Consider the following 22904-nt stretch of genomic DNA (forward strand, 5'->3'; position numbering starts at 1 on the left):
GCAGAGAAAGAAGCACTCTGTCTCATAGAATTGTAGAATATCAGGGTTGGAAGGGACCTCAGGAGGTCATCTAATCCATCCCCCTACTCAAAGCAGGACCAATCCCCAACTAAATCATCCCAGCCAGGGCTTTGTCAAGCCTGACCTTAAAAACCTCTAAGGAAGGAAATTCCACCACCTCCCTAGGTAACCCATTCCAGTGCTTCACCACCCTCCTAGTGAAAAAGTTTTTCCTAATATCCAACCTAAACCTCCCCCACTGCACCTTGAGACCATTACTCCTTGTTCTGTCATCAGGAACCACTGAGAACAGTCTAGATCCATCTTCTTTGGAACCCCCTTTCAGGTAGTTGAAAGCAGCTATCAAATCCCCCCTCATTCTTCTCTTCTGCAGACTAAACAATCCCAGTTCCCTCAGCCTCTCCTCCTAACTCGTGCTCCAGCCCTCTAATCATTTTTGTTGCCCTCCGCTGGACTCTTTCCAATTTTTCCACATCCTTCTTGTAGTGTGGAGCCCAAAACTGGACACAGTACTCCAGGTGAGGCCTCACCAATGTTGAATAGAGGGGAATGATCACGTCCCTCGATCTGCTGGCAATGTCCCTACTTTTACAGCCCAAAATGCCGTTAGCCTTCTTGGCAACAAGGGCACACTGTCGACTCATATCCAGCTTCTCGTCCACTGTAACCCCTAGGTCGTTTTCTGCAGAACTGCTTCCTAGCCATTTGGTCCCTAGTCTGTAGCAGTGCATGGGATTCTTCGGTCCTAAGTGCAGGACTCTGCACTTGTCCTTGTTGAACCTCTTCAGGTTTCTTTTGGCCCAATCCTCTAATTTGTATAGGTCCCTCTGTATCCTATCCCTACCCTCCAGTGTATCTACCACTCCTCCCAGTTTAGTGTCAGTCTCCTCTCCTGAAAGAAGGGAGCCAAGTTTACAGCTCTTTGAACTAGTCCCTCTTTGCGCCTCAATGGGATTAGGAGGGGAAAAACAAACAACAACAAAACCCAGGACAAACTCCAAGTAAAGGGGAGGGGAGAGATGGGACAAGAAACAGGAAGGATCTAGACCAATGCTAAGTACCACCATGCAGTGACCCTGTACTGACTGCAGGTTCCAATGCCAGAAGACGCTTGGAGACAGCCTCCAGTGATTTTATATGCCTATGGGATACAGTAAGAGGAGACATGGAGGAAAAAAGCAACAAACATAAAAAGGAGATGTTGATGCTAATGCTATTGATGGAGTGACAAGAAATAAGGGGATATAACAATACAATGTGAGCTGCAGGCCAGGGTAGATTTGCACAAAGCCTATAGGCAAGCGGCTGCAAACAGAGGGTTTCAAAGAGAGGAGTAACGTGGTCTAATTGTGCAGCAAGGAAATTAGTCTTAGCAGCTGTATTTTAAATGGAGGTGAATGAAATGGATATTAAGGGAGGCAGGCCAGAGAGGATTTCACATAGTCAAGGTGATTTTTAAAGTATGTTGTGGAAGAGAAAGCAGCAGCATGCGGCAACAGCCTAGGTGTGTGAGGAGAAGGATACGGGAAAAGTGTCAAGGCAACGCCTGGGGGTGGGGGCTGGCAAGAAGGGTCATATGTCCCTCCTCAGATGATTGGGGGGGGCACATTCAGCAGGTAACCTCAGTGGCGAAAGGAGCAGGGACCACCCCCAGCCTGGCCCCAGCCCCAGCCCTTGCATGCAGCTGTGTCTCCTGTCTGGGGTCTGTTGAACAGCTCCGCCAGAGGACAGGGCTGGGGGCGGGGCTAGGGGTGGTATAGCCACGTTCTGCTCCTTTCGCCGCTGCGGTTCCCAGCGCAGCAGGAGGACAGAGGTTCCCTCCCCTCCCCCCAGGCAATGTGGGATGGGGAGGGGACAGGAAGAGCACGGGGGCCCTGGGCTGGGGGTGAGGGGTCACGTGGGGAAGTCACATGCCCCCTTTTAGCTAGTGCCCCCCTTTGTGTCCTTCCCATGAGTCACCCAAAAAGTCTGAGTGACAGAGAGGATCGTAGTATTGTCAATACCAGAAGCAGAGTTTCAGAAAGAAAAGTGAAGAACGCGGTTTTTGGCAGATTAGGGTTGATCAGACAGCAAGACAACCAGAGAAGCAAAGGGTAAAAGAGTTACTGGCATAGTGACGATAGATGAATCTGTGGAGGCGGATGTAGTCATCCAGGGATAATATCTGGGCAAATCAAGAAATGCCTGAATCCTCTCTTTGCAAGAAGAAACTGGTTCAAAACTAGTTCCAAGAGAAATGGTATAAAATAGTGCTGCAAAAAACCCCACATAAAAATATTCTCTCCATAAAAATCTAACGATCCTACTGTTTCTAAAATTAGGGCAACCACTAAATGAAAGTTAACCTGAACAATAACTTTAGCTAAACTTCAGGTCACATGCATTAATATAATGAGATGAAGAATATGAAAAGGCCATTCATAATAGAATTCATGAAGTTAGGAATGCCATGCTTAGCTGCCTTATAAGATATAATTAATGATCCTATAAAGTACGAACTCACCCGGCCATCCACCAAACCGTTCTTTACATTGGGTAGGACAAGCAAGCTGCTGCTTCCACAACTACTGCCCTTTGAGAAGCTGAAAAGCCTTTTCCACATGCTGAGCTTTGAACCACTACCCAAATCAGAATGCTATATAACAGCTGGCAACCCAATACACATCTCTCATGATAGACTGGTTATTGGTGAAATGTTAAAGAAAAAGTCATTACCTCTTTCCTATTGCTTCTAATACCCTACATTCCTCTAGATTATTTATAATCCCCACTAAACCCATCCTCTGTTTATAGTCTTTTAACACAATAGAAAAATATAAACTATCTGGAGATCTGCCTTGTTTTGTACCACTCCCAGCCATTTGGTACAACAAAGGAAGTTCTCTCTCCATCAAACGGCCTGATCCCTCATGAAGCCCTGATGCTCAGATTCAAGGTTAAAGGATTAAGGCCTGAAGCACTGAGTACCAGAGGAAAGAAATCCAAATATCAAAAGAAACACAAAAATCAATCCTCTGCACCGCAGGGGCAGTATGAAGAACAAGTCAGCTGGGCTGAATCTAAAATTTTCTCTGTGTGGCTCTCAAAAATTAGCACTGTTATAAATGTAATGGGCAGTTTTGCAAAGACAAAGCACCCCTGGAAAACAACAGAGCTCAATTCAAAATATCATTACACTCTGGAAAGTTTTATGTCACCATAATTTTAGTTGCAAATGCATAAAGTCCACTTCAGAGAGAGAGAGAGAGAGAGAGGGGTCACATGACGTTATCCTTCTATGAAGTTTGTATATCCACAAGTGACAGAATGTAATACTTAGTACAGTTTGCTTTTTGCTTCAATTCTCTGCATGCTGAAGCGCAGCCAAGGTCACAGGAGGGAGGAAAAAGTGGGTTTAGCTTGGTGCAGCTGTGATCATGGCCAGAAATAGCAGGGTATGGAGGATTTCTTGCTTTGATTTTGTAATACCAATGGCTTTTGTTCTTAGTACTGCCCCATCAGTTCAGATTGTAAATGGCTTGATAGTTGCAAGGGTAGGTTCCAAATACTGTGAATTCAAAAGTACCTTCCAGAACTTTTTTGTTTTAATACTATCTGGCTCAACTTTTCCTACTGAAAACTCTTTGGGACACAAGAAAATATACAGTACATTAAAATAGTTTACTTTAAGAACAATTTTTTAAAAATAAATAGAAGATACACAGTTACATATAAGAACAGCAATCTATATTAAAACTAATCAAGCCAGGCTTCAAAAGAGGATTGCAATTCATGGAGTGATCTACTAGCTTCTAATGTGTCCTCAAAAGAAGACAACTGCAGGTGTTCTGAAAAATGTCTTTCCCTGTTCCCAAGTGTCTGCGCAGGAAAGAACGCCCAGAAAGCATGGTGAACAAACTTACAAGAGCTAGAGGGAAAACGAGAAATTTAGTCACACCACAAATTCCCAGAACATTTTCAATTTCAATATATGACGCCGCAAAGCCACGCCAGGAGCCATGCACTATCATTACACATTAACAGATCCAGGCCTTTGGAAAATTCACAAGTGGCTGGTTTTTACTGTATACAAATTACCAGTGACATCCAGTGACCCCTGATCCCACCCTCTTTCCACAAGTGTTCGCTAATTGCAAACATTTTACTTTTTGAAGACTACAGCTGTAAACCAAGTTAGCTCCATCTTTCCACTAAGACTGACTAAGCTGCCTCCCCCTACATCCTATGGGCGTGCCCACCCATAGGCTTCCTGTTCAGGCTAGTTTGGAGTGCTGAATGTGGCATACGTCATCCTAAGAAGAGATCAGATACAGTTCAGATAAGAGCAGGATAGAAAACTGCTGTAGTTCAAAGTAAACCTGCGGTTATCAAAGAAACCAGTGCAAGTGGAAATGAAGCTTTAGACTCCCTGGACTAACAAACGTTGGCTGGTAAAAAAAAAACAAAAAAACTCACAGAAATCTTGAAATAAACTTTTGGTCACCAACTATTTCTGCTATTCTTTAAGCCTCTCTGGGTATACCTACACTGCAAAAGAAAACATCTGCAACAGCGAGTCTCAAAGCCCAGGTTTATAGACTCGGGCTTGTGCTGCGGCGCTAAAAATAGACTTTCCTGGTTTGGCTCTGAAACCTGGTGAAGGGGATGAGTCTCAGAGCCTGAGCAGGAACATCTACACTGCTATTTTTAGTGCCGTAGCATGAGCCCGAGCCTGCAGAACCGGGCTCTGAGACTCGCTGATGTGGGTTTTGTTTTGTTTTGTTATTTTGCAGTGCAGCTGTACCCTGGCCTAGGTGGCCGTAACAAAGTACAAATGTGCAGAAAATTCAGTATATAGTCTCCTGTTATGTAACAATGGACCAGGGCAGATATCTGTTGGGGAGATGCTGTGGTTATATTTATTACTCAGAGGGTACGTCTATACTTACCTCCAGGTCCGGCAGTAAGCAATCGATCTTCTGGGTTTGATTTATCGTGTCTTGTCTAGACACGATAAATCGATCCCGGATGTGCTCGCCGTCGACGCCGGTACTCCATCTCGGCGAGAGGAGTACGCAGAGTCGACGGGGGAGCCTGCCTGCTGCATCTGGACCCGCGGTAAGTTCAAACTAAGGTACTTCGACTTCAGCTACGTTATTCACGTAGCTGAAGTTGCGTACCTTAGTTCGAAGTGGGGGGTTAGTGTGGACCAGGCCAGAGATGTGTCTCTGCAGCTAATTCAGATTTTGCACTTCTTGCAGATATGTCAAGTACATTTTTATTGACCAAATAAGTTCTCTCTGAGTTTCCCAGCTGATTATGCTACCAACTTCAGTGTAAAATAATCTGCCACAGAGAGAGAAAGCCTGGGTGTTAAAATGGACACTAACAACTGGGCAAGCAGTTTCCAGCTACCCAAAGTAAAAAAGAGTCTATAAGCCATTTGCAAGCACAGTTGATTTCTGTCTGTTTTAATGCTGTCAATCTGCCAGTTTTAAAAATATTCAGGAGGAGAAGAAAAAACATCCTAGCCAGCTGCATTCAGTAAATGCATAAGTTGCCTAAGTGGCACATTGGGTTATTAAACGCACCTCTAGAGAGCAGGGAACAACTCATAAATGAATTGGAATTTGGTGGTCTTAGTCAAACACTGAACGTTCTGGCACGATTGGCAGTTTCTTCTCTAGAGACTCCAGACTGGAATAGCAGGAGGTGATGCATGTCGTGATTGAGGAGAATTGACAGATGGCCCCAGGTGTGAAATAACAGGGGTGCTGCCGTTTGCTACCGAGATGCACTGGCAAAGCTATACTGATGGGAGTCCTTGAGGACTGGAAAAGCTGGGGTGCTGCCGGTTAGGACAGAAGTGTATTTGCATAATTGTGAGGTTTGATTTTTTTTTTTCCAAAGAGTGTGTGAAATAAATCACATGCCTGGAACAGCAGGAAGGGCTGCAAGCCATTCTTTTGCATTTATATGTAATTGTCTAGAATATTTGGACACATCGGTATAGCTAGCACAAGATACATAACAATTCAAACAATCCTAAAAAAATAGAGTCAATAATATGTATTTAACAAGGAGCAAAGATAACGGTCACCTTTTCTCATAAAATAATAAAAAAGTTATACCGTAAACATAAAATCTTCTAAAAGACCCTTGATAGTGTTCCCTCCTGGAACTATCACCATAACGACGAACATTTCAATAGAGGGAAAGTGCTATTAAATTCTGTGTTTGATATTTCCAGCTAACTAAAAATATAAGAGGGAAAAACACACAAGGGTGAGATAGATCCACACACACAAATGAGAAAAGTGTTTGATGAAATAAGTGGTTGCAAATTACATCTGGAAAATCTCTAGTACTGGAGGGAAAAAATCCTGTAACAGGCACTGTCCATTCAAAGGGTGCCTTTCTATAACAAACGTATTTGATACTAATTTTCTCAAATGTTCCTATATGAAACATGTTCAGGTGAGGGTTGAGGAAGGCTGGCAGAGTTGCGTGAGGTCCCAGAAATGGATTAGCAGAGGGTGCTATAGGGAAGAAAGGAACAAGGTGCATTGACAGAGATGCTGACGGGACAAAGCAAACAACAGCAAGGAATGCTATAGGTTAGCATTTAAGCACACAGAAGAGTTAAAAGGAGGGGTACTTGTACAGCATCTCTCTGAACTATATTTGGCTTTAGTCAGAGCTATTAGACAGCCCTCGTTTCCATGGTGTACTATATTCATATTCAGAGCAAACAAAGGGGAAATTGGTGGATTGTTTTAAAATTCCTCTCTCTCCGATGCAGTTATCAGGAGTATGCACAAAAGCAGGTGCCATGTGAACAGATCCTCCTGAATGAGCAAGGAGTGGGTACTTGAGCATGTACCAGGCATCGGCACCTGAGAGATGGGAAATGTGTTTTAAAAAGCTGTCTTAAGCTAATCAAATACAGTAGGTTATGCTTTTATTTTTGAATATTTTAAAGCATCTAACACCATGGGGCAGACTTGAAAAGAAATTCTACACACGGAACTTGCCTCTAATTTTAGAAGTTATACATCTTTTGCTGAAGATCAATCCTGGACTCACCCATGTGCACACCAAGCTAGTGAAAACTACCCCCAATAAAGCCCTGCTCCCATGGCTGTGCCTGAGAGAACTGGAGATCCTGCAAGGGCAGATACTGCCGCTGCCTAGAGATGGCCAATCTGTGTATCAGGAAAAGAGCATTCTTCCCAAGCGAGTCCCTCCTTCTGTTTACACCTGACAGTGAAGTGACAAATTCAGCATTACAAATTCGCATCAGGAGGATCCAAGCAGGCAGAGATGGGCAACATTTGTTGAAAGGCTTTGATAATTAGTTAAATGTAAAGGGTACTTATGGTAGAGGAAACGAAACACATATCCATTCAAAAGTTCGGTATATTTAAAGTGTTCCCCAGAGTCAAAGTTTCCCCTTCCACAAACAGGCAGATTGCCATGAATAGCTCAGACAGAAATCAAACTGCTCTATATTTGCTCTTGAAATCTTTTCTTCAAGTAGGTAAAAAATTATGCCCTACAGGAGATGACAAGATGCCTTTAAAGTCCATACCTCATTTCTGACTACAATTACCTCTCGCTAGCTTGGCACAGCTGCACGCCCCTATTTGCTTTTGTTTTTCCATTAAGGGCTCGTCCATTATTTGTACCCATCCTATGAATGCCAATGATGCCGACTCCCTTGCCTATGATTCTCTCCACAGATAATAGAGAATAAATTGCAATTAGATTTTGGTAATTGTAGATAATTAACTCAAAATGAGCTGTTAATTATAAAAATCTATGTTTTTCAGTTCTTGATTGTATTATTTATTTTACTTGTAAATTCCAATGTCTCACTCGAGCAAGTTTAATATTTTAAATACTTTTGGCTTTTTTTAAAAAAAATACCAAGAGAATTTTAAATTGAGCTTTGCTTATTTGAAAATTAAAATTACGTTTCGGGGAGGTTCCCTTGAGAAGCTCATCCAAACTGGAAGATAAACAGGGTTGGTTTTCCATCATGATTCTTAATAATATTTTCTACAGCAAAAAGCCTTTGGCATTTCAATACAACTGCCAGATTGCTCAGAAGAGAACAGTTCCCACCTCCCATTCCAGCCACACTCACGCGGCACCCTTTCCTGAGACTGAAAAAAAAATCACTTCTATATTCAAATGCATAAAGGAGACAAATGGACTTGTCTTCGTAGCCTCTTCCAGCCTTACATTAGATTAAATTATTTAGGGAGCATTCATCTGGTAACCTTTGCAAAACTGAAGACTGAGTACAGGAAACAAACTTTCAGATGCCTTGCTGCCAAACTTTGGAACCAGCTGGCGTTGTGACTTGAGACTGCAGAAATGCATATTAACTTTGAAAAATTACTGTGGGTTTAATCAAGAGAAAGAGAGAGAGAAAGGAAAAAACCTTATGAAATCTGGAACTCATTTTGTAAACAATGCAGTTTTTCTTCATTCCCCCCCTGTATTAAGTAGACTTTTGCAGGTTTTAGCAACCTATTGCAAAAAGACCTGCAGATGTTCTAGATTACATTTCTCCTTAACAGAGTGCAATGCTAGAATATATTTAACTAGATCTATTTTCTGAATCTCCTTTGCTAGAGTGATCATGGAATCACATGGTTTTGTAAAAAAGGGGAAAAAATAAATGAGGATCACTTTTAGGACTCTCCTCATCTGTGGTGGTAACCTAAGTTTAAAATACAATAAATTCGACTGCCTGTTAACACAAGGGTGATTGGATAATCAGTAACTCATACAGCAGAAAGAACAAACTAGAGAGTCCGTGAGAAAGATATCTCACTGCACAAAAGAGTTAAAGGTATTGATATGACCCTGTCACTGTCCAACATTAAACAGTGGTAAACAAGGTTCAGGGTTTGGTGCACACACAGACCTCAGGTTGCTTAGTACCATGGCAAACACACTATTAAACATCCTTTATAACTTTTTATTAAAGATACAGAAAGAAGGAAAAACAGGTAAAGCATTTGAAATGCAAGGTATTAAGTAAGGCTTTCATTTTAACAACATCCTCATTCCATTTAGCAGGAGAGGGTCTTTAGAAGGAAAAAAACCCTTGCCTGATGGTCTCTTACAGGGTATTAAAGATGGGTGGAATCTCCTTCCCTAGAGGTTTTTAAGGCCAGGCTTGACAAAGCCCTGGCTGGGATGATTTAGTTGGGGATTGGTCCTGCTTTGAGCAGGGGTTGGACTAGATGACCTCCTGAGGTCCCTTCCAACCCTGATATTCTATTATTCTATGGGAATAACTGTTCTTTTGGGTAAATGAAGTAGTTAGTTGGATACACGGGAGCTATTGTTGCTGCTGCTGTTGTTCAAGTCCAATCCTATTTCCTAGAGGGCCTAACAAGACAAACAAAGGGGAAAGAAAAGAACAGCAAAGATAGAAAATACAGCAACTGTCCCTGGTGCTGAATGTCACTTGCAACCTCACTGCTGGAAAAACACAAGCATAGCACATGGTCTTATTAGCTACTCCAAGACCTGGCAAACTTGTTCCAGCATTGGGCTGTTTAGGGCACTCTTTTTAGCGGCCTCTTTCTGGTCACAGAGATACAGCAGTGTTACACAATATACAGTCTTGGCCAGACTCTTATTAAACAGAAAACAAAAAGAGAGGGATAGGAAAAAGAAGTAGTAAAGTGGGGAAGGAAAAGGACACACTCGGAGGGAATATGAGTGATAAAGTTTCACATCCCAAGTGGTCTTCAGCATTCATTAGGATGGAGAAGGTCCAGGATCCTAAGAGATGGTGGGGGTGGCAGCCAAGATGGTGAAGTTCGCTCCTTCCTGTTCTTTCAGTCAGCCAACATTGCAGAAGCCAGTTCTCACCACAAAGTCTTCTTCTGAGAAGGACCCCAAAAGAGAGTGAGGGGTTGAATATCCCATCCCCACATTATTTTGTCCACCAATTATGCCTAATTTCCAACACACCAATTTTGGTTCATTGATTTCCAGTCTTACACTATCCTTGTTTACACAGTCCTTGAATTATATCAGTGGGCTTTTTTGTTTGGACTAATTCAGCCTCTCTCTTTCTTCATCTTTCCCCATCAACATTTATTATAGTTCACTGCGACATTTTATGAACCTTTCACTCACTTCTCACTGTGGAGCTCACAATTAGGGTAAATGAGTAGGCCCAATTATTCCCCTACCATCCCATCCCCAACCAAGAGCGAAGAAAAGAAAATACAGACGGACATTAATACTAGGTCACCAGACAGAAAAACAAAACACATCAAAGCCAAGGTTGGTAAGCAAATTTCTCACTAGAAAGTCCTGCTGGGGGGGGGGAGGGGAGGGGCCAGGGGAATTAGAACCGCAGAAAGCACACCTGCAATTTCTGGGGCAGCAGCAGGTGCTGCCTTCCTGGGTGCACACATTTACTTGGGTTCTCCTCAGGAGCTATCTAGTCCAACCCCCTGCTCAAAGCAGGACCTAATCCCAACTAAATCATCCCAGCCAGGGCTTTGTCAAGCTGCGCCTTAAAAACCTCTAAGGAAGGAGATTCCACCACCTCCCTAGGTAACCCATTCCACTGCTTCACCACCCTCCTAGTGAAAAAGTTTTTCCTAATATCCAACCTAAACCTCCCGCACTGCAACTTGAGACCATTACTCCTTGTTCTGTTATCTGGTACCACTGAGAACAGTCTAGATCCATCCTCTTTGGAACCCCCTTTCAGGTAGTTGAAAACAGCTATCAAATCCCCCCTCATTCTTCTCTTCTGCAGACTAAATAATCCCAGTTCCCTCAGCCTCTCCTCGTAAGTCATGTGCTGCAGCCCCCTAATCATTTTTGTTGCCCTCTGCTGGACTCTTTCCAATTTTTCCACATCCTTCTTGTAGTGTGGGGCCCAAAACTGGACGCAGTACTCACCAATGTCGAATAGAGGGGAACGATCACGTCCCTCGAACTGCTGGCAATGCCCCTACTTATACAGCCCAAAATGCCGTTAGCCTTCTTGGCAACAAGGGCACACTGTTGACTCATATCCAGCTTCTCGTCCACCGTAACCCCTAGGTCCTTTTCTGCAGAACTGCTTCCTAGCCACTCGATCCCTAGTCTGTAACAGTGCATGGGATTCTTCCGTCCTAAGTGCAGGACTCTGCACTTGTCCTTGTTGAACCTCATCAGATTTCTTTTGGTCCAATCCTCTAATTTGTCTAGGTCCCTCTGTATCCTATCCCTAACCTCCAGCATATCTACCACGCCTCCCAGTTTAGTGTCATCGGCAAACTTGCTGAGAGTGCAGTCCACGCCATCCTCCAGATCATTAATGAAGATATTGAACAAAACCGGCCCCAAGACCGACCCTTGGGGCACTCCGCTTGAAACCTGCTGCCAACTAGACATGGAGCCATTGATCACTACCTGTTGAGCCCGATGATCTAGCCAGCTTTCTATACACCGTATAGTCCATTAATCCAGCCCATACTTCTTTAACTTGCTGGCAAGAATACTGTGGGAGACCGTATCAAAAGCTTTGCTAAAGTCAAGGAATAACACATCCACTGCTTTCCCCTCATCCACAGAGCCAGTTATCTCCTCATAGAAGGCAATTAGGTTAGTGAGGCATGACTTGCCCTTGGTGAATCCATGCTGACTGTTCCTGATCACTTTCCTCTCCTCTAAGTGCTTCAGAATTGATTCCTTGAGGACCTGCTCCATGATTTTTCCAGGGTGTAGCGGGGTGGTTACCCCGCGCCTGCCTGGAAGGGCTTAAAACAGCCCTGGCAGAGGGCTGCAGCTCTAAAAGCTGGGCTGATTGGGGAAGTAGCCACAGCTGGGCCATGCCCCAGTCAGGCCACAGCTGGCCTGTATAAAGAGGCTGGGAGCCAGGAGCTCTCTGAGTGCAGAGAGAGAAGGGCCTGGCTGCAGCAAGCTAGGGATAGCGTACCTGAGTGGAGCAGGGCTGGGGAAAGGCTGAGGTGCTGGGAAGCTCCAGCCTGGATAGCCCCAGGCTGCAGCCTAGCGGAAGGCCAAGGGGTACTTGGGGTTGCAGAGGGCAGCCCAGGGCTAGGCCAAGGCAGCAGGTCCAAAACCTCCTTGCCAGTGATGAGTTGCCAATACTGCAGTCTGCCCCATGGAGTGGGGGCTAGTTGGTGACTGGCAGTGGCCTTATCCTGAGGCGAGGTAAGGATAGTGGGTGGGGGTTCCCCGGGGAGAGGAAACCCAGTGGAAAGGGGTTCTGCCCGAGGGCAGCCCCCCAGATAAGGGCACTGGGGTCCTGGGAGGGACATGGGGGGGCCAGAAGAGGACAGGCAGACCACCGGCCTGCAGAGGGTGCTCCAGTACGCTGGAAGAGCTAATTCCTGGAGTCACCAGCAGGAGGCGCCGCAGGGGTGAGTCCGCCCTTCTACACAGGGACTGAGGTGAGGCTGACTGGCCTGTAGTTCCCCGGATCCTCCTCCTTCCCTTTTTTAAAGATGGGCACTACATTAGCCTTTTTCCAGTCATCCGGGACCTCCCCCGATCGCCATGAGTTTTCAAAGATAATGGCCAATGGCTCTGCAATCACATCCGCCAACTCCTTTAGCACCCTCAGATGCAGCGCATCCGGCCCCATGGATTTGTGCTCATCCAGTTTTTCTAAATAGTCCCGAACCACTTCTTTCTCCACAGAGGGCTGGTCACCTCCTCCCCATACTGTGCTGCCCAGTGCAGCAGTCTGGGAGCTGACCTTATTCGTGAAGACAGAGGCAAAAAAAGCATTGAGTACATTAGCTTTTTCCACATCCTCAGTCACTAGGTTGCCTCCCTCATTCAGTAATGGGGTCCACACTTTCCTTGACTTTCTTGTTGCTAACATACCTGAAGAAACCCTTCTTGTTACTGTTAACATCTCTTGCTAGCTGCAACTCCAAGTGTGATTTGGCCTTCCTGATTTCACTCCTACATGCCTGAGCAATATTTTTATACTCCTCCCTGGTCATTTGTCCAATCTTCCACTTCTTGTAAGCTTCTTTTTTGCGTTTAAGATCAGCAAGGATTTCACTGTTTTGCCAAGCTGGTCACCTGCCATATTTACTATTCTTTCTACACATCGGGATGTTTTTTTCCTGCAACCTCAATGAGGATTCTTTAAAATACAGCCAGCTCTCCTGGACTCCTTTCCCCCTCGTGTTATTCTCCCAGGGGATCCTGCCCATCAGTTCCCTGAGGGAGTCAGTCTGCTTTTCTGAAGTCCAGGGTCCGTATTCTGCTGCTCTCCTTTCTTCCTTGTGTCAGGATCCTGAACTCGAACATCTCATGGTCACTGTCCTCCCAGGTTCCCATCCACTTTTGCTTCCCCTACTAATTCTTCCCAGTTTGTGAGCAGCAGGTCTAGAAGAGCCCTGCCCCTAGTTGGTTCCTCCAGCACTTGCACCAGGAAATTGTCCCCTACACTTTCCAAAAACTTCCTGGATTGTCTGTGCACCGCTGTATTGCTCTCCCAGCAGATATCAGGGTGATTAAAGTCTCCCATGAGAACCACGGCCTGCGATCTAGTAACTTGTGCTAGTTACCGGAAGAAAGCCTCGTCCACCTCATCCCCCTGGTCTGGTGATCTATAGCAGACTCCCACCACGACATCACCCTTGTTGTTCACACTTCTAAACTTAATCCAGAGACTCTCAGGTTTTTCTGCAGTTTCATATCGGAGCTGTGAGCAGTCATACTCCTCTCTTACATACAATGCAACTCCCCCACCTTTTCTGCCCTGACTGTCCTTCCTGAACAGTTTATATCCATCCATGACAGTACTCCAGTCATGTGAGTTATCCCACCAAGTCTCTGTTATTCCAATGACATCATAGTTCCTTGACTGTGCCAGGACTTCCAGTTCTCCCTGCTTGTTTCCCAGGCTTTTTGCATTTGTGTATAGGCACTTAAGATAACTTGCTGATTGTCCCGCTTTCTCAGTCTAAGACAGGAGTCCTTCCCTCTTGCACTCTCCTGCTCGTGCTTCCTCCCGGTATCCCATTTCCCCACTTACCTCAGGGCTTTGGTCTCCTTCCCCCGGTGAACCTAGTTTAAAGCCCTCCTCACTAGGTTAGCCAGCCTGTTTGCGAAGATGTTCTTCCCTCTCTTCGTTAGGTGGAGCCCGTCTCTGCCTAGCACTCCTCCTCCTCGGAACACCATCCCATGGTCGAAGAATCCAAAGCCTTCTCTCAGACACCACCTGCGTAGCCATTTGTTGACTTCCACAATTTGACGGTCTCTACCCAGGCCTTTTCCCTGCACCGGGAGGATGGACGAGAACACCACTTGCGTCTCTAACTCCTTTATTCTACTTTCCAGAGCCACGTAGCCTGCAGTGATCCGCTCAAGGTCATTCTTGGCAGTATCATTGGTGCCCACGTGGAGAAGCAGGAAGGGGTAGTGATCCGAGGGCTTGATGAGTCTCGGCAGTCTCTCCGTCACATCATCAATCCTAGCTCCTGGCAAGCAGCAGACCTCTCGGTTTTCTCGGTCAGGGCGGGGATGAGCCAACACACTGCTGAGCCTGGGTCTACCCTTATTAATCTACAATGTCTAGTCAATGTGTGAAGGTAGGAGGAGAGGACTGACCGCTAGGAAGACACTTCTGACACCTAGAGTTCTTGTCTAGCAGTTTGCTTTAGCACCCTAAACAGTGAGAGAGGATTTCTTTTGCACTGAGAGGCCTGTATACTTTTTTATTCTCTCCTTCCTGCTTTGCTGAGAAGAGATCTTACACACAGCCTTTGACCAACACCTCAGGGCCAAAAGATATACAATGCCAAACTGACTAACCTCTGGCAGGACACTGCACTGTCAGTCAGGTCAGAGACCAGAGAGGGGAATTGTATCCGGGAACAGTTTTAGAAGCAAAAGAGATTTTCCTGCTTAGAAGGGGAGTGAGGAAAGGCCAGGTGATCCAGAAGTGCCATTAAGATGGAGATCGACCACATGTGCCCTTGTAGACTTCCTCCAGTAACAGGGAAATGCCACAGCTATCTACAATTATTAATTATATTAATTCCAGTAGTGTTTAGAGGCCCCAATTGAGATCAAGGTCCCATTGTGCCAGGCACTGTACAAACACCTAGCAAGACAGTTCTTGGCCTGAACAGCTTACAATCTAAAAAGACAAGACCACAAAGGATAGCATTATTTCTATTATAAAGATGAGGAACTGAGGCACAGAGAGACTCAGGGTATATCTACACTGCATTAAAACACTCCTGGATGGCCTGTGTCAGATGGCTTGGGCTGTGGGGCTATAGAATTGCAGTGTAGACATACAGGCTCTGGGACCCCTTGATGGAGGAGGGTTCCAGAGTCCGAGCTCCAGCCTACAATTTTATAGCCCTGCAGCATGATCTAAGGTCACACACAACTGAAGCCAGCATTCCCGAGTCTCTGTCAAGTGCTTTAACCACAAGACCATCCTTTTTTTTTGTTATGAATAAATTTGCTAGAGACCAATCTAGACTATTTCATGAGTTCGTTCCTGGTTAGCAGCATTTAACCCAAATCAAATAGAAGTACAGACCAAAAATATGCATGTGGCAGCCAACAACATCTTTTTGAGAAGGAAGAAAATACACCAACACTTAGAAGTACTTGCTAATGGTTAAAAGAAAATGAGAGAGATTACCTTAGCCCCATGCCAGTGCCATTCGTCATAAGGGTTGGTCCTCCTGGCCCGCCTGGTGCTTCATCAGTGACCACTTCTGAATCAAAAACATTGCCCTTAAATCTGGAAAGGTGGAGTTAGTTAGCTTTACATCCTGGGGAAGCTATTGTAACTGCAGCCACCTCCACCCCCAACACACACACAAGGGTGAACTCTGATCAGAGCACATTATACAGAGACGCTTTCACAATACCTCTCCATTTTCTCCCTCACACCCCTCAGTTTTGGGGAAAACAGCTTTCACCTGCTGCCTTTGTTTCTGAGGGCTGCGGTTGACAAAAATTCTTTAATTCTACTGATTTCAAAGACTTGCTCTCTTGAGAAATATGAGGAAAAACTATGAAAAATATTCATGCTTCGCCACACTAAGGGCTTGTCTATACTTACCGCGCTGGTTCGGCGGCAGGCAATCGAACTTCTGGGTTCGATTTATCGCGTCTAGTCTGGACGCGATAAATCGAACTCAGAAGTGCTCCCCGTCGACTCCAGTAATCCTGCTCGCCGCGAGGAGTACGCGGAGTCGACGGGGGAGCCTGCCTGCCAGGTCTGGACGGCGGTAAGTTCGAACTAAGGTATGTCGACTTCAGCTACGTTATTCACGTAGCTGAAGTTGCGTATCTTAGTTGGATTTGGGGGTTTAGTGTAGACCAAGCCTAAGGGATGCCCTAGCACCTGGCAAGAGCTCAAGGGCGGCATGAAAGCTGAATAAAATATAGGAGCTTGCAGCTGTTCTCCATCTTTAATATGGTGATGCAGTCCCAGGCAACTGCTGGTCTCAACAGATGATGTTCCTTCTTTATCGGAGTATCCTCTCCTTTGTTCGAATCAAGATAGAAAATAGCATGCAGGTAAGTTTCCCTTTCGATTATTATAAAGATCCAATTTCTGGCCCTCATGGATAGTAACAGAAAGGACCTTAAACCTATCACTGAGCCAGGACTGCAGATGGCCCATTCTGCACCTCAAGCCAGTGTAATTTTGGGCTGCCCTGAAGTGTAATTAAACATACCTAGAGGAGTCTGTAGCAGGGCAGACACCCTACTCCGGTTTGGAAGGGGTTAAAAAAAACAGCCCCGGGAAAAGGCTGCCCCAGGAAGCCAATCACAAGAAGGCTTGAGGCAGCCAATCAGGGCCCAACTGGGCTAGTATAAGAAGGGCTCCTGGGGAAAAGGAAGTTAGTCTTGCTCCAGACTAGAGACAGGGGTACCTGGTAAAGACAGGGGTACCTTGGACAGAGCATACCAGGAAGGTGCAGGCTGAGCTGGGGAGCTCTGGCCTGGCGACCTCCCAGGCTGAGGCCTTGCGGCAAAGGCCTGAGGAGGTACTAGGGCTGCAGGAAGGCAGCCAGGGCAAGAAAGGCAGCAGTTCCAACCCCCTTGCCAGTGATGAGTGGCCATTACAGACTGAAGTTTGCCCCTGAGTGAAGGAGCTAGATGACGACTGGCAGTAGCCAGAGGCAAGGTGGGTATAGGGGATTGGGGGTTCCCGTGGGAGGGGAAACCCAGAGTGTGGGGACACTGCTGTGGGGCAGCACCCCAAGGTAAGGGGCACCGGGGTCACAGAGGGACACGGGGCCAGAGGTGGTGGAGACAACAGGGGCAGATAACAGAGGGCGAGACACCGGCCCATAGAGGGCGCTCTGGAGGTGGATGAGCTAATTCCCGGATGGACCAGCAGGAGGCACCGTGCCGGTGAGTGCCCTGCCTTGCTACAGAGTCATTTCCCCCACCAATGAAATGCAGTCACCTCTGGTGTGCAAAGTGACAGGCAGAGCACATGGGATTGAGGAATACTGAGCCCATTTGAAACTACAGGAGGGAATTTAGGGAGACAGAAAGCAATGATGTTAGAATTGGGCCATGAAAAAAGGGCTAACTCCTGCCCTGGCCAAAAGATATATGGGCATTTTAAGAGCCACTAACTAGTGCAAGAGGTCAGGACCTTTTTTCCTTCTCATTTAAATGACGACACCTCTAGCACCTCAGAATGAGCCTAATCCAGCCCTGCACAATTCTACCCATTGAGAAAGAGGGACAGCCAAATAAATTAGCATTAGCTGGTTTTGTTTGTCTGTCTTTTACTATCCTCATGATGGTAAAAGATGAGTGAATAGATTAAGTTCCTTCCTTGGTGAGTCTTCCTGACAATTTAGCAAGGTGTATTTGAATGCTTAAGTAAACACATCTTCGTCATCTGTAGATCTTAGAAGCAATTCTGTGGTTAGCAAGTAGACCGAAGAGGAGAATCACAAAGCTAAAACAGGAAAGGGGACATTTGAGAAGGATACCTGTAAATATTAGGCATGTGCAGATATTTGATGTAGATAGTTCAATTGTATTTAACTCTAAAGAGATTGCAAGAAAACCTCTTACATTCAGATTGTTACAGTGTAGGTGCCTTATTTGAAGATGAGATGGCAAATGTACAAGCATCTGCACTTCTGGGAAGAGGTAATGGAAGATATTTTCAAGACTCAGACTATTCACTTATGGACCCTCTTCTGTACTTTCTTCTAGCAACTACAGCTTTGCAGAACTTGAAATCTTCTTGGGAGAAAATGGTTAAAATAGGTGCAATTCCAGCAACAAGAATGACATCATTACAGAGATATTTAAGAGTCCTTTTGTTGGGGAGCCAATGCCTCTCAGAAGACTCTGAAAACATTCATTTTAAAAGCAACTCTGCTTGTGTCTCCTTTATATTCTACTTACTTTTTATTAGTGGGACATATGCATAGAAATAGGATATTTGAAGATTAAACAGTCAGTTTTCAGAATGGAGAGAGGTAAATAATGGTGTCTCCCATGGGTCTGTACTGGGACAAATCCTGTTCAACATATTCATAAATGATCTGGAAAAAGGGGTAAACAGTGAAGTGGCAAAATTTGCAGATGATACAAAACTACTCAAGATAGTTAAGTCCAAAGCAGACTGCAAAGAGTTACAAAGGGGTCTAACAAAACTGGGTGACTGGGCAACAAAATGGCAGATGAAATTCAATGTTGATAAATGAAAAGTAATGTACACTGGAAAATATAATCTCAACCACACATATAAAATGATGGGGTCTAAATGAGCTGTTACCACTCAAGAAAGAGATCTTGGAGTCATTGTAGAGAGTTCTCTGAAAACATCCACTCAGAGTGCAGTCAAAAAAGCGAACAGAATGTTGGGAATCATTAGGAAAGGGATAGATAATAAGACAGAACATATCATATTGCCTCTATATAAATCCATGGTAACGCCCACATCTTGAATACTGCATGCAGATCTGGCCGCCCCATTTCAAAAAAAGATAGATTGGAATTGGAAGAGGCACAGAAAAGAGCAATACAAATGATTAGGGGTATGGAACAGCTTCCGTATGAGGAAAGATTAACAAGACTGGGACTTTTCAGCTTGGAAAAGAGATGACAAAGGGGAGATATGATAGAGGACTATAAAATCATGACTAGTGTAGAGAAAGTAAATAAGGAAGTGTTATTTACTCCTTCTAATAACACAAGAACTAGGGGTCACCAAATGAAATTAATAGGCAGCAGGTTTAAAATAAACAAAAGGAAGTATTTCTTCACACAGTGCACAATCAACCTATGGAACTCTTTGCCAGAGGATGTTGTGAAGGCCAAGACTATAACAGGGTTCAAAAAAGAACTAGATACGTTCATGGAGGATAGCCAATGGCTATTAGCCAGGATGGGCAGGGATGCAAAACCATGCTCTGAAGTGTCCCTATCCTCTGTTGCCAGAAGCTGGGAATGGGCGACAGGGGATGGGTCACTTGATGATTCCCTGTTCTGCTCATTCCTTCTGAAGCACCTGGCATTGGCCACTGTTGGAAGACAGGATACCTGGCTAGATGGACCATTAGTCTGACCCTGTATGGCTTTTCTTATTTTCTTAAGAATACATCTGTTCCTACTTACTTCTCACCTGAAGTTATCATCTTTTGTGAACTCAGTCATTTCTAACTGTGATGAGATGTTTACCCCACACTTGCCTGGAAAGGGTTAATGCAGATGGGAAAGGGGGCTAATTAACCCAACAGGCCGTAGCTGAGGGGAATCAGGTGGTCAAGTAAACCCAAGACTGAGTGAGGGAGCCCAACTGAGGAGGAATGATCTGGGCTGGGACTATAAAGACAGGAAATTGGAAATAGAGGGGGCTGATGGGAGAGTCTGCAGTCATTCCCTGAGAGAAGGGAGGTGCATTTGGGCTGGCAAACCCAGAGAGGGGGGGAATTTACTTGGGGATAGCTTTGAGCAGGGGTTGGACTAGATGACCTCCTGAGGTCCCTTCCAACCCTGATATTCTATGATTCTATGATGATTCTAAGCCAGGAAGGTAGGACAGGGCTCAGGGAAAGACACTAAGGTCTAGAAGCGAATAGGCCTTGACTGCTGTCTAGAGGGTCCCTGAGCCAGAACCCGGAGCAGAGGGTGGATCTGGGTTCCCCTGCCAACCATTAAGGGAGTGGCACTACGAGGAAGACTGCCTAGGACTACTTGAGAGGAAAGACTTTCCGATCCTGGAAGGGGAAAACCGTTTGGTGACCTGGCTGGAGGGCTAAGTCACAAAGAGGCAGCTCATGGAGTGAGAGAGGGGGCCACAAACCAAGACAGAGAGGTGGAAAGACAGTGCGCAAACGTGGGAAGGGGCATCAACCTCACGAGCTAGTCCCCAGAGTGACCAGGAGGAGGTGCCATCCTAGTGGTGAGTGGAGCGCCTTGTCACAACTACACACGGACAATTGTGACTGCCTCCGATCAAATAGACATGTGAAAACTAACTAAATACAATTAAATTTTTGGATTGCACATTACATACAAAAGCAGCAGAGAAAGTTACTTAGCAGAGTACAGTTTATACAGGCAAAAAACTCCTTCAGCTATAATATTCTCTTTTAAAACTTGAAAAGCAGTTGTGGGGTTGGAGGGAAAGGAGAAAATACATGCGTGGGATGCAGATCATGTAATTCATAATCTTGTGGGATCCCCTTGTCAGTGACGCTTTTAAAATAATATCTACATCAAAGCTCTCATCAAATCCTCTTGCTGTTTCCTTTACAAGACTGCTAAACTCCATCCATTCCTCCCTCTCCCTTCCACTAAAATCCTTGTATTCAACTGAGTCATCTCTCCTCTTTCTAGGGCAACTTTCTCTTCTGTGGTTTCAAGACATCTCCTCTATCCTCTCCCCGCTGCCAGTCTATATAAAATGTTGCTGCTAAATCTGTCTTCCCTTACCACCACTCTGTCAAACCCTTACACAAATATCTTTCAGGGCAAGCTCTCACCTTCTACATCAAGTGAAAGCATCTCATTGTCAGCTCACAACGCTGCACAATTCTGACCCGCCTACATCGCTGTTCTTATTTCCTCCTCCCCACTAACCCTTCCATTGCTTAAGCACCTCCCATGCTTCATCCCAACAACCTGTCTTGTATCTTCTTTCCACTTATTTTCGTGCCTTTTTCCATGGGGCCCCTCATTCTCTAGGGCCACTCTTCTTTACCTCCCATAAAACAACCTCCCTGTTTAAACCCACTTTTTTCAGGTAACCTTTCATCAAACACCACCCAGAATTCAAGACTGGACTCTCAGTTGGGGTTTTGTGTCTCTGTATCTCCGAATCTGATTTACGTCATAGTCCCTTAAGCAAAGAACCACATCTTCCCTTATGTCTGTACAGCTGAGTAAAGCATCAGCACTCAAGTCTATACACACAGCTCTCATTCCCCTCTACTACTCTTCCTGCTTCCTTTGTCTTATCTAGCACCTTTCTGCTCATTCTGTCTTTCTCCCACTCATCACCTTCTGTGATGCTGTTCCTACACCTTTAACTCCTTGTTCTAGTCTTCTAATGCACTCTCTCCTCTTTCAAATCCCTCCTCAAAGATAATTTCTTCCATCAAATTTCCTATCTTATTCTAGACCAACAGTCCTCACACTCTTCACCTTAACTGTTGTCCCATGTCTAGTCTCGTGGTAATAGTATTGTCTAGTTTAAATTCCAAGTTCTTCAAGGCACAAAGGAGGTATTACTCTGTGTTTCTCAATGCTCCATGTAAGTGTTAGGTACCACAGAAATTCCTTATACACTAACAATTATCCTCTATCTATAAACCTCACAAACTCACCTATTGTAATCCAGCCTGGATTGGTGTAGCTGTTGCTGCTTCAGAAGTAGTTTTGCTTCCTGTTTAGCAAGCAACTGCTGGAGACGTTCCTTTTCAACTTCCAGCTCCATTTTCTGCAGCAGAAGCTGCTGTCTTCTTTCCTCAGACAGCCTTTTACTACGCTCTGTTTCTTTTGCTCCAGAGTCCACACTGTCATTCATCCCAGAAACTCGAGAAAGCCTAGAGTAATCACAGGTTTCATGAAGCGGCCCAGAATGTCTTTTGGGTACATGGCTGACCTTTTGGCTATCCTGAATGTTCTCCAACCTTCCTGGCTGCATACAAGCCCAATGACTCATTTGGTGAGGACAAGTGTTCTGAAATTCACTCATTCTCTGGCCCACATCAGGAGCCATTTGTGTGTGGTATGGGCCCCTTTCCTTTGCTGACAGCATCATATTGTTACATTTTCTGTGCAAGCCATTTTCCACTGGACATTCATTCAGAACCTCCTGTTGGTTGTAGTGGGCTGTGGTCCCATGAGCATGATTATTTCTACAGTGCGGAGGTACTGAAAACAGGGCTGGACTTCCCGACTGTGATGCTTTATTGTTCTTGTGTAACGTTTGTGGTCTAACTATACTTAAATAAGAACCATCCAGTTCCAAAGGTGGTAGCTGGCACGGACTCTTCTTGTTGGCCACCTACAATAAGAGAAACAAGCTATCATCTTTCAAAATTTAACATAGAATGTTAAATTGTATTGTTCCTTAGCAAAATTTGCTTCTCTTCATCAGTTCACAGAGTAAAGTTGTCATACCAGTACTGGGAGATTCGATGCGTTGCGCTGATGGACATCTAGCAAGACTCATATAATGTTTATCAAAAGGCAGAGATAAGCCTGCTATCGAATCTACATTTCAATCAGTCTACACAAGTACAATAAATATGAAACTACTGTCTGCAGGATCCTCGGCATAAACAAGTAGCTTCAGAGTACCAAGTCGTTGTGAGTATCTAGGGTTACATAAAATCAACTTGAAGAGTGGCAAAAAACATTAAATGTTAATGTAT

The 22904-nt window shown here is 44.9% G+C and overlaps 1 protein-coding gene across 3 annotated transcripts in view; it reads right to left on the reverse strand.

Annotated features, from left to right (window-relative positions):
* Positions 1–22904, reverse strand: part of KIAA1328 (KIAA1328 ortholog) — a 252969-nt gene that overhangs the window by 67792 nt on the left and 162273 nt on the right. For 2 of the 3 annotated variants that reach the window (XM_054032608.1, XM_054032605.1), the window contains exons 7-8: positions 21852–22534; positions 15674–15775 (exon numbers count right to left, since the gene is read on the reverse strand). In XM_054032608.1, coding sequence (XP_053888583.1) covers positions 15674–15775; positions 21852–22534 — 785 coding nt within the window. The remainder of the gene's footprint in view (positions 1–15673; positions 15776–21851; positions 22535–22904) is intronic. The other variant, XM_054032606.1, reaches the window with a different exon arrangement.

The sequence above is a fragment of the Malaclemys terrapin genome, chromosome 6, assembly GCF_027887155.1.
Source record: "Malaclemys terrapin pileata isolate rMalTer1 chromosome 6, rMalTer1.hap1, whole genome shotgun sequence".
NCBI lineage: Eukaryota > Metazoa > Chordata > Testudines > Emydidae > Malaclemys > Malaclemys terrapin.